The 14,896-nt window shown below is 40.8% G+C and overlaps 1 protein-coding gene and 1 long non-coding RNA gene across 2 annotated transcripts in view; one reads left to right on the forward strand and one right to left on the reverse strand.

Moving 5' to 3' along the window:
- LOC149668197 (DNA (cytosine-5)-methyltransferase 1.S-like) overlaps positions 1 to 8,131 on the reverse strand; it is a 177,101-nt gene extending 168,970 nt beyond the window's left edge. Inside the window, exons 1-10 of the mRNA XM_089841250.1 lie at positions 8,092 to 8,131; positions 7,932 to 8,016; positions 7,108 to 7,440; positions 6,431 to 6,602; positions 2,304 to 2,401; positions 1,492 to 1,591; positions 1,124 to 1,159; positions 955 to 1,047; positions 325 to 446; positions 213 to 258 (exon numbers count right to left, since the gene is read on the reverse strand). Of these exons, the coding sequence (XP_089697376.1) occupies positions 213 to 258; positions 325 to 446; positions 955 to 1,047; positions 1,124 to 1,159; positions 1,492 to 1,591; positions 2,304 to 2,401; positions 6,431 to 6,602; positions 7,108 to 7,440; positions 7,932 to 8,016; positions 8,092 to 8,131 (1,125 nt within the window). The remainder of the gene's footprint in view (positions 1 to 212; positions 259 to 324; positions 447 to 954; positions 1,048 to 1,123; positions 1,160 to 1,491; positions 1,592 to 2,303; positions 2,402 to 6,430; positions 6,603 to 7,107; positions 7,441 to 7,931; positions 8,017 to 8,091) is intronic.
- LOC149668213 (uncharacterized) lies at positions 7,434 to 14,442 on the forward strand. Its single transcript, XR_016367989.1, has 7 exons — positions 7,434 to 8,892; positions 9,407 to 9,647; positions 9,736 to 9,827; positions 11,548 to 11,869; positions 12,073 to 12,450; positions 13,433 to 13,545; positions 14,264 to 14,442. It is a non-coding gene; the product is annotated as an uncharacterized LOC149668213 (long non-coding RNA).
- Positions 14,443 to 14,896: the final 454 nt, after the last annotated feature.

The following is a 14,896-nucleotide window of genomic DNA, read 5'->3' on the forward strand; positions in this document are numbered from 1 at the left end:
AGATTTTTGTCAACTATTTCCCTGATTTTTCCAGGTTTGTATGAACCCTGAAAAAGGAATTACGTATTTTTCGCCGTCCCCGTCAGCAACGTCATCAAAAATTAGTTTAAGCATTTTCGTTACGCGTTGAAGGGAGGGGCTCTTTACTGGGCTATAAGTCGGACCATAATATCTAGCGCAATGACATTTTCGCAGTGAGATTCCAAGAAGACCTCGTGGGCATCTCCGGTTTCTCCCAAGATCGTCTCGCAGGCGCGACTGAAAACAAACCAAATGTAATAAGACCATTTGTGGCGGAATTGAACGCTTCTAGGAGAAATTTACCTCAGCCAATGGGCGTGAAACATGATGTTACCATTTTCCTCGTAGAAATAGGCGCATTTTGCGATGAAATACGCGACTTTCGAATCGTCCGGTTCAACCAGGACAAAATCACCGGAATTTATCTGACAAAGAAATTATTTAGTTCAGATGATGGTAAAATAGAAAATATCTAAATCAGGGTTGCCACGGAATTTTCAGAACCAAATTCCCTGACTAATTTTCCAGGTTTTCCCTGACCTTTTTCTGAGATTTTCCCCGACCTTTTTAGGCCGAAAAAGTAAGTGTTTACAGCACAGTTTAACTGCTTCTAATTAAATAAACTCGATCTACATTAAGTTTTCCAATGTATTTGTTGCACCAAAATGATTAAGAAACATTTTAACTATAAATAACAGTCCAAGAGATTTTTTTAAAGGCATTTACTTTGTAAAACCAATTCTAGACATTTTTAAGGATTGCTCTTAGAGTTTTCTATGTTAAGAGAGGATGAGGAGAAACTTTCATTACTCTTTCAATAAAGACAAATTTTTAATATTCCCTGACTTTTCCGGCCCATTTTTAAATTCCCTGACTTTCCAGGTTTCCCCTGACCCCGTGGCAACCCTGTAAATTTAATGTAATCATACTAACAATTTCTCCTCGTACATTGATCCGCGAATAGTACTTCCTTTTGGATTTCGTCACAAATTTGGGCTTGCCAATGGGTTTAACAGTACCTTTACGCTTATAATAATTAGGCAATAAAAAAAGTTATACTTCGACGTCAAAAGAATATGAAGATTTACAAATTAGGAATTACCTTTTTCTCCTTGACATTTTTCTTCTTTGTGGGGCTCTTAACATTTTAAAAATAATGTTTTATTAATTTTTAAAGGGTCTGTAAAGCAAGCGTGGAAGGATGGGAAAAAACTATTTGAAAAAATTCACAGGCACCACGTGAATGACGTGACGCCAAGATACAAAGACTCGACGGAAGAATGAGACTGGACGCTTAGCCCTGGTTTCCGCGAGATTGCGGCGCCAATTCTTCGAACCACCCTTTCCCCAGTCACGTGTCTGTGACGTATTTCAAACAATATTTAGAAAACCCTCCGATCCCTTCCTTACAGACCCTTCAACACAAACAAATCCAAACTCCAGGAATTACTTTTTCAACAAAATACTTACTGCAGGTGGCAATTTGCGACTTTGCTCTTCAGTATCACTACTTCCATTGCAATATTCATCTTCGACTTCGTCTTCGTCCGCTATTGTCATGTTCGGACACCTAATGATTTATGTAAATTGTACCTCATACGTCACGATAAGATTGCGACACTAGCAAATAAAAAGTAACCCCCCCCCGAGCGAGTACCCGTTTCCCTGGAATTTAATTACTTAATACGCAAAAGCATTTCGTTATTTAAATATTCCCGTCCATTCCCCTTGACAAACGCTTAAGTCAATCAGTCAATCGGGTACCCAAGAGGGAGTGGATAAAAAAACTTAAATCTTTGCGTTTTACTACTGTAATTTTCAACAAATATTATTTTGACCCGATAAGTACCCGACGTAATTATTGCTACCCGAAAAGCATCTAACAATTGGCACTTTGACTAGGCCTAATTATTCGACTACCCGTAAAAAAACTCGGGTACCCGACCCTAATAGGGAATTTTTCTAGTACCCGTGAAAAATATGGGTAGCCGACAATGGGGAATTTTAATGTACTCGTAAAAAAAGCCGGGTACCCGACCCCAATAGGGAATTATTCTTGTACCCGTAAAAAAAACTGGGGTACCCAAAACCAATAGGGAATTTTTCTTGTACCCGTAAAAAAACTCGGGTACCCGACCCCAAAAGGAAATTTTTCAAGTACCCGTAAAAAAACCCGGGTACCCGACCCCGTGAGAATTTTAAGTACCCGTACGTGGCTCAAAATTTAAAAATCACTACCCGTAAAATAGTAAATAAAATAAATAATGTAGAACAATACACACTTGCGCTTTAAGCAGGCTTGCTTGCTTTTACCGGAACCTCCAAATTTAGTCATTTGCTTGCAATTTCCACATTCACCACAGTCGAGTTGCTGGCAAAACTGCAAAGACACACGAGCAAAAAGTAATCAAAAGAGCAGTACAGCCGAGGAGTGAAAAACAATTGTCGCTCATGTGGTGTATGTTTGGTTAGATTAGTTCAGATTTGGTTATTTAAACCCCAGTAGTATTAGGGTCGGTTTAGGCATACCGAATAATATTAGGGTAGGTTAGCCTATTATGATCTTTTTGCGCTTTATAGGTAAGGTAAATTGTAGGGTTAAGAATTGCTCAAACCTCAAGCTAAAAACTGCTATTTCCCAAAACAGCAGTTCTCAACAACGCCGCTGTTCTTATGGAATCGCGGTTGCTTTTCCGGGAACTGCTCATACACGGTACACCCGAATCCCGATAGGACACTCTTGCCGAGAAGGTCCCAATCCCTTAACACACGCTGTACAAAGCCGAGTTAGTTAGCAAGTCAACCCAATACACATTAAGTTGAGAAAGCGCTTTGTTTGTATATATGTCGTTTCGGAAATTGATCATGTTTTGGTTCAGTTCTTCTCACGGTTTGGTTGGGACAGAGGTGAACCGTAGCTGTTAAGAACATTCTATTCTAGACCCATAACAGTTTAGTTTTAAGATTAACCTCTAATCAGTCATATTTTTATTGAATTCGAAAGATGTTAAAAGAAAAAAGGTCTTATGAAACAAAACGCAATCAAGGATAATTTACTGTTTAGTGTCTGTTTTCACACTTGGGCAACGAGGGGTAGCCTAATTAGTGAATTATAAAATTCCTTTGTGTAAATATGTAGGGATTAATCGCACAGTTGTCAATTTCTTCAGAGGTAACTGTCGGCAAAATCCCATTAAATTATTCTAGGTGGTTTGCAGTGTTTAAAACCATAGCTTTGGTTTCAACACGAAAGTAGCTTTCCCACCAATTGGTTTTCTTTTTAGAAGCACAAGCTTTCATAACCGCGTCGTAGAGATTTTTAGACGCCATTTTATATTTCGAGGGAATTATTTTTAAGTCGGTTTCATCAGAAGGGGATAATAGAAGAAGGATGACACTCTTTATCCCCTTAACACCTGAGTTATGTAAAGTCATTCTTCCCGGGCGAAATTTTGTTTGCTTTCCCGCTCATCAAACTTCAGATGGGCCTCTATAGCACCGTTCTAGAGTGAATTCCATAATTGTTTGGTAATAAATCCCCACAAACCTTGATTGTCTTGACGTGGGACATAAATAGTTAAACGCTAATAGAGTAATGATGAGGGAACTATTTATCGCGTATGTGATTCGGTTTAGTGACCTTGTACACTCCAAATGTAAAATGATGTTGGGAAGAATGACGTTACACTTACCACGCTTTGTGGTGGTACACTTCTCTCGAAGTATTATATACTTCTGGACTGGTTTCATACACAAACAGGGTTCGGTTCAGACGAAATTTTTATAATGACAAGTTGGGAAAACCAAAATATTACCTCTCCGAGTCAAGATGAAGCCTACTTACAAGCTTATTTACCCAGATATGGAAATGTTTCTTTTTTATGAACAAATACTGAAGGGGGAGTGAACTGTGTATCCCCTACGTTAGGGGCAACTTTGTACTAGAGAATACTATTTGCCCCCGGAAGGGAAGGGGAGGGGGGATATCACTAAGGTAAGAGATAGAGGGTTATGACGTTGCCGTATATGGGAAAGAAATTACTCTATAAGGATATACATATATAACATATTTATAGAGATAGATAAGAACAACTTTTATAATTAAAATTAGAAAGACTAACATGTCTCTTAAAATTCTCGCGTGATCAACTGGTTTCACGCCAATTAAATAGGTATAGTCCCATCAGAATCGGCAAGATCTATTTGTAATAATACCACCATGTTTTTACCGCCAAGCTGAGAACTAAGCGTTTTACGCCACGTTATCCAAAAACCCGACGATTTTCTTTGATGACCGCGCTGGCTCAGCGCTGAGCACCGTGACGTCAAAATTCAAAAACAAAATCCCCTTCTGTACAACACTGGCTGCGTTCTGTAACCGGCATCAAAAACATCGATGACTAAAAGATGACATCGATGTCTTACTGAACGGGTTTTCGCGTCTTTGGGCCTGACGTCATGATGCTCATCGGATGCCCATCAGAAAAATCAGCTGTGAGAGGAGGTTTTTTTTGATGAGCATCGGATTCATGACGTAAATTTCGTCATTTTGCGCCGCGATAAAAAATGGGGTGAACTACATCTCATTCTCCACCAATTTTAAATAATGAAGAATTGACAAATATTATTCTTATGGATAATAATACTAAAAGAAATATATTATTTCGGTAAAAAAATGGATTCTGACAGAATTTTGATTTAATTGATAAATTGAAGTACAATATCTTTGTAAATAGTTCGGATTTATTATTTAAGCCTCTGCCATAACGTTATCATAACATCGTCGCCATTAAGAAAAGCATCGATTACACAAAATTGTGCCGTTCAACAACTGCAACGTCATCATGACGTCAAAAGAACACCGATTTCATTTTCCCAAACATCGATGTTTTTCCTGATGAGTGTTACTGAACGCAGCCACTGCTAACAGCGCTGAGCTCTGCTGAACGCGGCCTAGATTTGCACCATGATGCTTTATTAATTATAAAATTTAAGCCCGATTATTTAATACTGTATTTAACTTTCGGCCCACTCTGAACCGTTAATGTCTCTGCTTTACAGAAACGAGAACCAAACCCAAGCGTTTACTATTGGGTTCACTAGGCCTATAAAAGTTCATTTGACCGACCTAGTAGCGTTCTTCTTGTTATCAGTAATGAAAGGATTATGCTATAAACAGATGTAGTATAGCTTAAGTAATATATAAACATCCATTTCAAATAATAATTATAAAAAATATTCTTGGGATATCAAAATGAAACAGAGCTTTAAAGCTACAAAAGTACTAAATGCATCGTAACTACGAAAACGATTTCCACATATTCACTTTATATTATGGAAAAAGTGAATATTAAGGTTCTGTAGGATTTCTTAACACATCAAAACAAAGCGAACTGCTAACTCGGCGCACTAGTGTGACAACGGACAGACACACAGACAAAAAAAGACTGCTTTTTAACTCTTTCCGTATTAATTTTGAGTTGCGAAACAAGATTATCTTAAATATTAAAATAAATAAAATTAATATTAAATATTTTCTTCGTTAGTTGTTCGCCTTATTGTGCGTTACATCGTTTTAAAAAAGAATAATTAAACAACCTTGAGAGACTTGACTAATATTGACGTTTGAATTGAAGGATATGACTGCTGCTTCGCCTTACTCAAATAGGTAGTATATAAGGGTTTCGAATCGCAGCTATGGATAAGAACATCGCAATTGCGTGAACCTTGGCGGAAGACCCCGTCAATGGAAGGCTAGACGTTTCTCGTAACCCTAGCCGATCGCCGCGTATGTCTTAAACTTAAGGATGATGGTGGTGTTAGAAGCCAGGTGTGCAGACTGGTGTCCATGTGGGATGGACAAAGAATAGAAGATGGTGGTGTTTAGAAGCCAGTAAGTACAGACTGGTGTCCATGTGGAATGGGCGAAAGGCTAGAAGATGGTGGTGTTTAGGAGCCAATAAGTTCAGACTGGTGTCCATGTGGGGTGGACAAATGAACAGAGTTGTTAAACAGGCAATGGAGTAATAGCCTGTAAGTCGAATACAATTTCCGGGACTGTAAATGCGGTCTGGAAATTGAATACACGTTTGCTCCGGTTTGCAAACTGCGAACGCGGTCACGTGGGTGTAACAACGGACAGACAGACAGACAGACAGACACGTCGAAATTAGAACCTCTCCGTGACATACGTCACTCGGAGAGGTAAAAATCCCTGACTTTTCCCTGGCCATTTTAAGGACGCGTTTACCAAAGCCCACTTCATGGTCACACCTGCAGCCCATATTTATCATTGCTCAAAGCATTGTTTAATTTCCCAAACAAAGTCCCTGACTTAAGAAAAACAATTTTAAATTCCTTACTTACGCCCGATTTTCCCCCTTTTTACAGAAAAAAAGCGTTCACTCACCTCGCAAATCATGCACCGCTTTTTGCGCCAATCAACCTTGGTCGACTGAGATGGATCTTGAGAAATCTGTTCGGCAAAGAGGGTTTCGAATACGTGTCGAACAAGAGGAGTCGTCGTTGCCAGAGTATTGGAAACTGGCTTCTTCGTGGGAACTTTGGGTCGCTTATTCTTACTATAACGCAAAGGGACAAATAAATTCAAAATTAAACTCTCATGTAATAATAACAATAGAAAATTTAGACCACATCCTCCTCTACGCTATTAAGTAATGTATTATTTCTGAGCCAGGGCAAATGCAAAACGCAAATCCGTTAGCGAGGTGATCCAGATCTACACATGGATCGTGGTAGCAATTATCGGAATACGGATCATTTATGAGGTAAATTAAATATTTTAACTAAATTAATCAACTCCATATGACCTAGTCAAGATGACGAAATTTTACCGCGAAGAGAAAGCCCACGTAAATGGTTTCCCGAAAACAGACAAACAGCGCCATCTAGGTAGGAAATGCGGACCTGTAAAACTTACACGTCGCCCTAATATAACGCGATCCAATGCACAGCCATTGAGGAGGCACATATTTGCAGAAGACTGCGTTTCGATCCCGACCCCCGATAACGCCGAGCGATTCGATCGATTTTAAATGTAAACAAAATAAACAAATGACAACTGACCGTTTTTTATCAACATATGCTCCAGCCAAATTAACGAAGTTCTTGAGAGCCTCCGTATCCAGAAGTGCTTCGTGCGCTTGATTACGAGTTGCATCAAGATCAACAATTTGATCAATAATGAACTGCGAGTGACGTAGAAGGGACTCCTCCGTAAATGGTTCTAAACCTTGAGGTGGCGTGCGAGTCTGAATATGATTCAAGAGTTCCGAGTAGTCCGATTCGGGCTCCGAACCAACGAACTCGATGACTAGTATAGATAGATTTTCTCTTTCATGGCATCCATATACGGAGCGTACATTTCCATGGGCGTAACCAGGGCGTATTGAGCGCAAGCTAAAAAAGAAGGAAAATTGTATTGTCATTGGAATGCGTGAAACGAAATATGACCTTCAAATACTTTCAACTGGTAATGCCAATAATGGCATTTTCTCCGCCATCATATGAAGTTATGAACCATTCAACTATTGGTCCAAGATCCAGCGTCGCAATTCCTCCTATGGTAAATTATTATCCACAATTAGAGGAAGTGTGATCAATTACCAATAAATTCAGTTTAATCGCTTTGGCAATTAACGAGACTTGGGGACTCGAACAGTCTGAGAAATAAGGACATTTTTTAAACTAGTCCTTGGGACCAGTGACCCCTCTAATGTCCGAAGTAATAAACTGGTCTCCAGAGTGGTCCCCGTCTTTGTTCTCCTATAGATTTGATGCAATCAATAAACTCGTCCCGAGGACCGGTATCCCCCCACTTTTTGAATTAAAAAACTAGTCCAAGTAATTAATAATCTGGTTTTGGACCAGAGGAAGTGCACTGCTATTACCCAGACTGATCGCAAGCACTGACAGTTTGACAGAAGCAGACAGAGTGACAGACACCGGCACGGTCCACTCGATCACGCTGAGTCGCTGATCCCGGCAAAAAATTATTTACCGGACCGGAAATAAGCACAATACCCGGGACATTGGCCACTGATCATTTGCCCTGCACCACGGCCTTATTTCCCTCGCTGGTTATTTCCATCCCTGCATTTATGAAGTTTGAAAATTTGTTGACCAATGAGATTCGCGAAAGCCACGCGCATTCGGAGGCGGTTGAATCAATGGGTTGAATATAAAAGCGCCCTAACCGTTTATGATTCAGATCATTCAGTTTAGTTCTCGCGTTGACTTGCGAAATTTACCATAAAAATAGTTTTGCCGAATATTTAACTATTAAAGTTAATTTTAATTATGGCTTCATCAAAGCGAAGATCTATTTTGGGTGCCTTGCATGAATTTAATAGCCAGGAGAAGGACGACTGCAACAATCCTGTCTTTGTAGTAGAAAAGTAAGTGAGCCCCTGTTGTTTTTGTTATTATCAGCCGAATAAAATACCCCCTTCATTAAAAATTACCAAATTTGATAGATTTAAATCCAAAATATTGCTGCCTTTTCCAAATTATTGCTTGTTTATTGCCACCTGTTATACAATAGAGCTATTTCAGTGGGGGAAAAATTTCGTCTGCTACGAAAATTGGGCCTGCCTTTGAGTGTAGAGGGCGGCCATTTTGTGAGGGTTTCTCTATGGGCAAATAGCATTGGTGACGTGGCCATTACCCCCTCTGAAATAGCTCTTGGAAAATATCAAAAGAATGCGGGTAAATAGAAGCCATAGTCCAAAAAAAGCTCACAAAGAAATTAAAAAATAAAAACCCCAAATATTACACTTAAGCCTTAAATAAGTGTTTTTACTAAATAGTAAATAACATTAATAAAAAAAATACTTATTGGGGCTTTTAAGTGTACGTTTATTTATTTTATTTATTTATTTGTTTATTTGTTTATTTTATTTACTTATTTATCATTCATTTTATTTTTAAATTATTTTAATAGTTCCTAATTAATTATTTAACAAGTGATATTATTATTTAGATTTTTAATTTTAGCGTTGTTTGCTTTATAATGAAATAAAATTGTACCATAAATTTATGTTCCATAAGTCTGACGTCACTACCCATACTTCGTAATGTTACTGAGAGAGACTTACAGCTCGAGCTAGTTAATGAACGAGAAGCGAGAATTTATTAACTCGGTTAATTTTGCAGACTTCCATCTTAGTATTATTTAGTCTGCATTACTAAGCCTTTGATAGCAGCGCCTTACCAGGCGTCGCTTTATCCTTAATCTATGACCTACCTCAATCACTTCATGCCAAGCTCCAGTTCCTAAGTTAGCAGACTTTACAAACTTATGGAACATATCTAACGAATTAACTTATGGTGATACTAACTCTCTAAGGTTAATTCTTTGCAACAGAAAACTGAAGATGGAGGGAAAAAACCGGTAACCCCAATGAAACGCAAAGCACCACCGACTTCTAATAAAATACACCAGCCAGCCAGCGTCAAAACACCGCGTTTACTACCAAAAGGTTAATTCTAATGCTCCGCCTTCTCCCGCCATTGTTTTGTTTCCCGGTGTAAGTGCTACAGCCGTTCAAAGTTCGCCACGGAAACTTCTACTTAAATCCTCTCCACGAAAATACGCCAATTCGCCGGTAAATTATTTTATTTTTCTTTTATCTCTGGTAGTTGGTTAAGATTCACTTAATTTCTTTTTGGTTTCCTTTGAAATGATAACTTTAGAAACGTATTGCGCAAAATCAATCTATGATTGCTAAACCTCGCACCATTTTATGCGAAATTCAAGAAGATCAACCTTCATTGAACATGCCCAGGTCAATATGAAAATATCGTCCGAACCCTGAATTCTAGAAAGTTAATTTTATATTTTTATTGTGTCTCGATGGTTCCATAAGTGTTGTTTCTGACCTTGCATAATAACAAAAATAAATTAATTCCAGAGGAACCTCATTTCAACTGCAATGAAGATTAAAGCGAGTCTTGGCTATGGTATAGTTTGAACAAAGGCCACTAGATGGTCCCATAATCGGGGGGGGGGTGGAGTTGATTTACCCGCTTTTTTAGCTCCGCCCTGATGAGGGTTCTGATTGGTTCCCGCCTTTTGCAAGGTAAAATAGGGACTTGGCAGTACTACGTCACGCTACCTTCCACTAGGGCTTAAAACATACCAGAGAGCAGGGTTCATACAAACCTGGAAAACCGGGAAATATCAGGGAAATTGATTTTCCAGATTTTGTATCGCCCTACAGACTCTCGCGGCCCGCCCCCCGGCAATAACGGCCTCATTCCCATACACTGCGTCCGAGGTCAACATCGTCCTTCGGGCTGCTGCCCTCCGCACCTGGGCTGTGGCCTGGTCCGCCGATCCCGGCGGCCGCCTCCTCTTCCGCCATCGCCCGTCCCCAGGAAGCCACGCGGTCCACTCCCTGCGCCTCGGACGGCACGGGGAAACCCTGCTCGCTCGCCTCCACTGTGACCGCGTCCCCACTCCGGCGGTGCGCCACCGTTTTGGGCTCGTGGCTGACGCTCTCTGCCCCACTTGCCGGACTCTGGCAGACGCTGCCCACCTCCTGCTGGACTCTCAGAATGCATTTGATTAGGCGCTGCTCCTGCGCGCGAGGGCATCTACAGCGCCCCCCTCCTGCCATTCATCCCTGTGCCCAAAATGGTACCTGCGGAACCGCCGTCAAGGCACACGGTATTGGCCAGCGGGCCCGGCAACGCCCCTTAAGCAGGTGACAGAGGCGGGACACCGTCGGCGGCGAGCCCAGCCAGGAGGTGGTCGGTGACAGGGCTCGGACCAAGGCAGCAGAAGGCTCGAGGGGCCGGGGGATCGCCCTCCGAGCACAGCAGTGCCATACAGTCCAAAAATGTATCCGCGACCCCCAGAGGGTTGCCAAGAGCTGGGGATGAGCCAAAGCAACACCTGGGCGGGGGCGAAGCGGCCGAGCAAAACGTTCGCGGAACGGGGCAGGGAAAGGTCCGAACCAAGGGCGAACCCAAGGAACCATCCTAACCGGCACACCGAACTCGGGCCCCCTCCGCCACGACAAGGCCTTTTGCTCTACTCCCAAGGGGGGGCACCCAAGGGAGCGGGAGGGGGCCTCCTGCTGGACTGCCCGCACACGCTCTCGACGACCGCGCCGGTCCGCTCCCTTCTCCGTTCGTCGGCCCGCCCGGTCCCCCTAGACGGACTAATCTCGCTCACCGCCGCAGGCCACGTCACCGCGGTACGCGTCACTTGCGCGGCGCTCGCCTCGCTGGGCATAGGCTGTGCCCGCTGAGGAGATTCCGCCGCCTCCCAGCACACTCTTACTGGTGCTCAAGGCCTCACGGCTAAGCACCAATGCACGTTGGAGGTAAAAAAAATGGCGTTGGGGGCGGAGTTAAGCCCGAATTGCCAAGTCCCTATTTGTAGGTAGAATAGTATCCAGATTGTTTGGGATGCCACAGGAGCCAAGAGAAATTGAAATGGCTAGACTTAGACAAACACTTTTTTTATTTATTTTTTATTTATTTATTTTTTATTTTCAGGTCTTAAAGCCGGTTTTCACGGGGCGAAAATCGGGGCGAAATCGGGCGAAAACCTTCCGCCACCGAAAAAAATTCGGCGCGCCGAAACGAAAAGTCTCTTTTCGCCGGAGTAGACTGGAGCTCTACTTTTGGCCGCCGAATATTGTCGCAGCCAATAATAGGGCCGTATGATCGTACGTCACTCTGACGTCGTTTCTCGATCTTTTGGTGGTTTTTCTTTTTTGGTAAAATAAAATGGCGGCCGCGATGAAGTTGATAGTTTTAAAAAAGGATGTGAACAATGAAGATTTTATCGAGACGATTCCCTCATTTCTCTGATGAGGTTAGAAAAACCGCCTTGTTCTTTTCTCTTTCGAAATATATTTCTCACCCATATGGATTTTTTATACTTGCGATTATTCCTATTTAACACCTGAGTAGCCAATATTATAACCGCAAGGTTAATAACTCCTAAATTGGCTCTAATTAATGCTTGGCTATTGTTATCCATTTTATTTTTGGGAATATAAATAAATAATCAAGCAGACCATAGAGCAGACTGCTGAAAGAAGACAGGAAAAAACGGGCCAGACATACGGAATTCTCTAAAAATGGAAGTTCAATAAAAAATAAAATAAAGCAGACGACAGAAAAGAGAGAGAAAAAAATATTGCTGGCCGAAAAAACTGCTCTGTGAAAACTTCTCGCCGCGGTGATAAGCAAAATTTCGGTGCGAGAAAGCGGAATTTTGCGCCAAATTTCGGTCCCGTGAAAACCAGCCTTTACTCGCGCAACCGAAATTTGCAAACGAAAATAATTTGACTGAGGACTTGGTGTTATCATTAGTGGATTTGGTCTCATTAAGCGAAGAGGATGGCGGTGCTTTTGCGGCCCAGAAATCTATTTCCGTACTTTACAAAATGGGTATAAAGGATTTTAATTCTTAATACACTGAATAAATAATATTCAGCCCAAGACCTGTCAGGATATTTTAATATAGGAAATGTTTGGTATTGTAAAGCAGTCAGCGAATTGTTTGAATCTTTTGGAAAAAGGCAAACGATTTCCCCAATCTCAACAATCATTGATGTAAAACATGTCAAACAGGAATGATTTTGTGATTGTAAAGGGGTTCCTCACATCCGGCTAATCTCTCTCGCGATTGGTTGTGAGCTCCGGCGTTTTCCCAGTCCCTCCCCACTCCCGAGAGTCCGAGACCCCCGCTGCGGTTCCTATAATCGGCGTTGCTAGCAATATCATAGGCCCAATTGTCAGGGTTCATACAAACCTGGAAAAATCAGGGAAATAAATAGTTGACAAAAACCTCAGGGAAATTTACAATTTTTGGAAAAATTCAGGGAAATCAGGGAAATTTGCGTCAAACAGGGGCCGAATAATAAATGTTCCATAGGATTAACATCGCACTCATTTTTGGAGGCTCATAACTCTGGTTATATAAGAGATACGGGAATGTCCTTTGATTATGTAATAGTCCTATTTGTCCCCCCCCCCCAACTCCTTCGTTAACATTTGCTCCATGGGATACTTCATATACTGGAAAATTCAGGGAAATTTGTTTTCCAAAAGTTGTATGAACCCTGAATTGTATCACCTGCCGGATAAGGTTGAATAACACCAAAATAGGAAAATGCCTTAAGGGCTTTCGTTTTTCTTAGCCCCTGGGGTTGTGACGTCAATAACGACTTAAAAAAAAATTCAATGGTCCGCCGACTAGTTTCCTGACCCTTTAAGAGTCCCAGATTTGACTTTCTCTTAGTATGAGGCTTTCAGGTTGCAATTTTTTCTTCTGGTATTTTAGACAGACTCTTAAAATCCGATTATTTTCAAATTGTTTGCAAACTATCTCTTAAGACAATTTGTGATATGATCGAATGTTTCATTTCAGCGCAAAACCCGTTTTTACTGGAAGATTTGACTGAAACGTATAAAATTCTTCTACCAATCTGCGCCTACTTCAATGCCAATGTTAAAAAGGAGGATTCCTTGGCGAAAGTGCCTGTTAGTTTTGACTTCTTTCTATATATAGTTCCTAACTTCCTAAGTCAATGTTTACTGTTTTCTCTGTAATCGAGAATATTGTATGTAACATAAGTTTATAAGATATGTTCCATCCATAAGTCTCCTAATGCTAGAGACTTTCGGCTCGAGCTAGTTCAAGAACGACAAGCGAGAATTGCAGACTACACTCGGTTAATTTTGCAGTCCATCTTACCACTACCAACGAAATATACAAGGCCCATGCACGCTCACTTCGAAGGGGGAGTCACTCACCCATATATATTTGACTCGTGCGGTTGATAGATGGCGCTTCTTAATCTCTTTAATACACTTACTAATTAGGCTCAATTCACATGAAATCCCGCCGCACGCTCCTTCGCTCGAGGTTCGAAACTTAGAGCAGACAGATGGTCATGTGAGGTTTACGTAATTTTTCTAGACTTAAACGCGCCTCTAGAGGAAAATCGTGGCGATTTAGAAGGTCCAGAAAAAAAAATTGGGGCCCGCATGGGCCTTGTGTATCTCGTTGGTAGTGATCTTACTATTATTTAGTCTGTATTACTAAGCCTTTGATAGTGCCTCACCAGGCGTCGCTTAACCCTGAATCTATAACCTACCTCGCTCACTTTATGACAAGCTCCAGTTTGTAACCAGTGACAAACTTATGGAATGAACATATCTTATAAACTTATGATATAATCCTATTCATTTCATACAGGTCCTATTGTCTGTCAAACGAAAGAAGAGCCCTGAGAAATTTGTCCAAATTGGTGTCGCCACCATCGACCCCATAGTACTTTATCAACTTGTTTTGTTTTGTCAATAGTCGTCTGTAATATAGTCTGCTATAAACAGATAGGCTTAATCGCAATAGAACCAATAAATTTTGCTATATATATTTAATATGTTTATGTTTCATGATTTTTTACGATCATCGAGTATTAAAGAATAAAAAACTAAATAACCGACAAGAAACCAGTTTTATCTTTGTTGAACTAGCATTGCAATATATTTTAATGACATAAGTTAAAGTATTTGTCCATAAGGCTAAGTAGTTCAGCATCAAAGCGTCTTCAGTCCACGTTTTCATCAGAGTCTTCGCTGTCTTCTTGCATATTAATTTTAAGAGGTTCAATTGTGGTTTCGATGATGGGATCTTTTTCCCAATACTCATGCATTATATTAGAATTCAATTCATTATTTGAACAACTTATAAGGCCATCTTTCAATATAAGTTTTTTTTAAAAATACTATTTGTAAAAATCTATCAGCTGACATTTCGTAAGTTTTATGATACCCTAATTTAAATGTTCGCAAGTTGATATTGCTTCTTTTTTTAGAGAATTCACGC

Source organism: Phalangium opilio, unplaced genomic scaffold, assembly GCF_054372755.1.
Source record: "Phalangium opilio isolate 3A_F unplaced genomic scaffold, DU_Popi_V2 ptg000056l_1, whole genome shotgun sequence".
Taxonomy (NCBI): Eukaryota; Metazoa; Arthropoda; class Arachnida; order Opiliones; family Phalangiidae; genus Phalangium; species Phalangium opilio.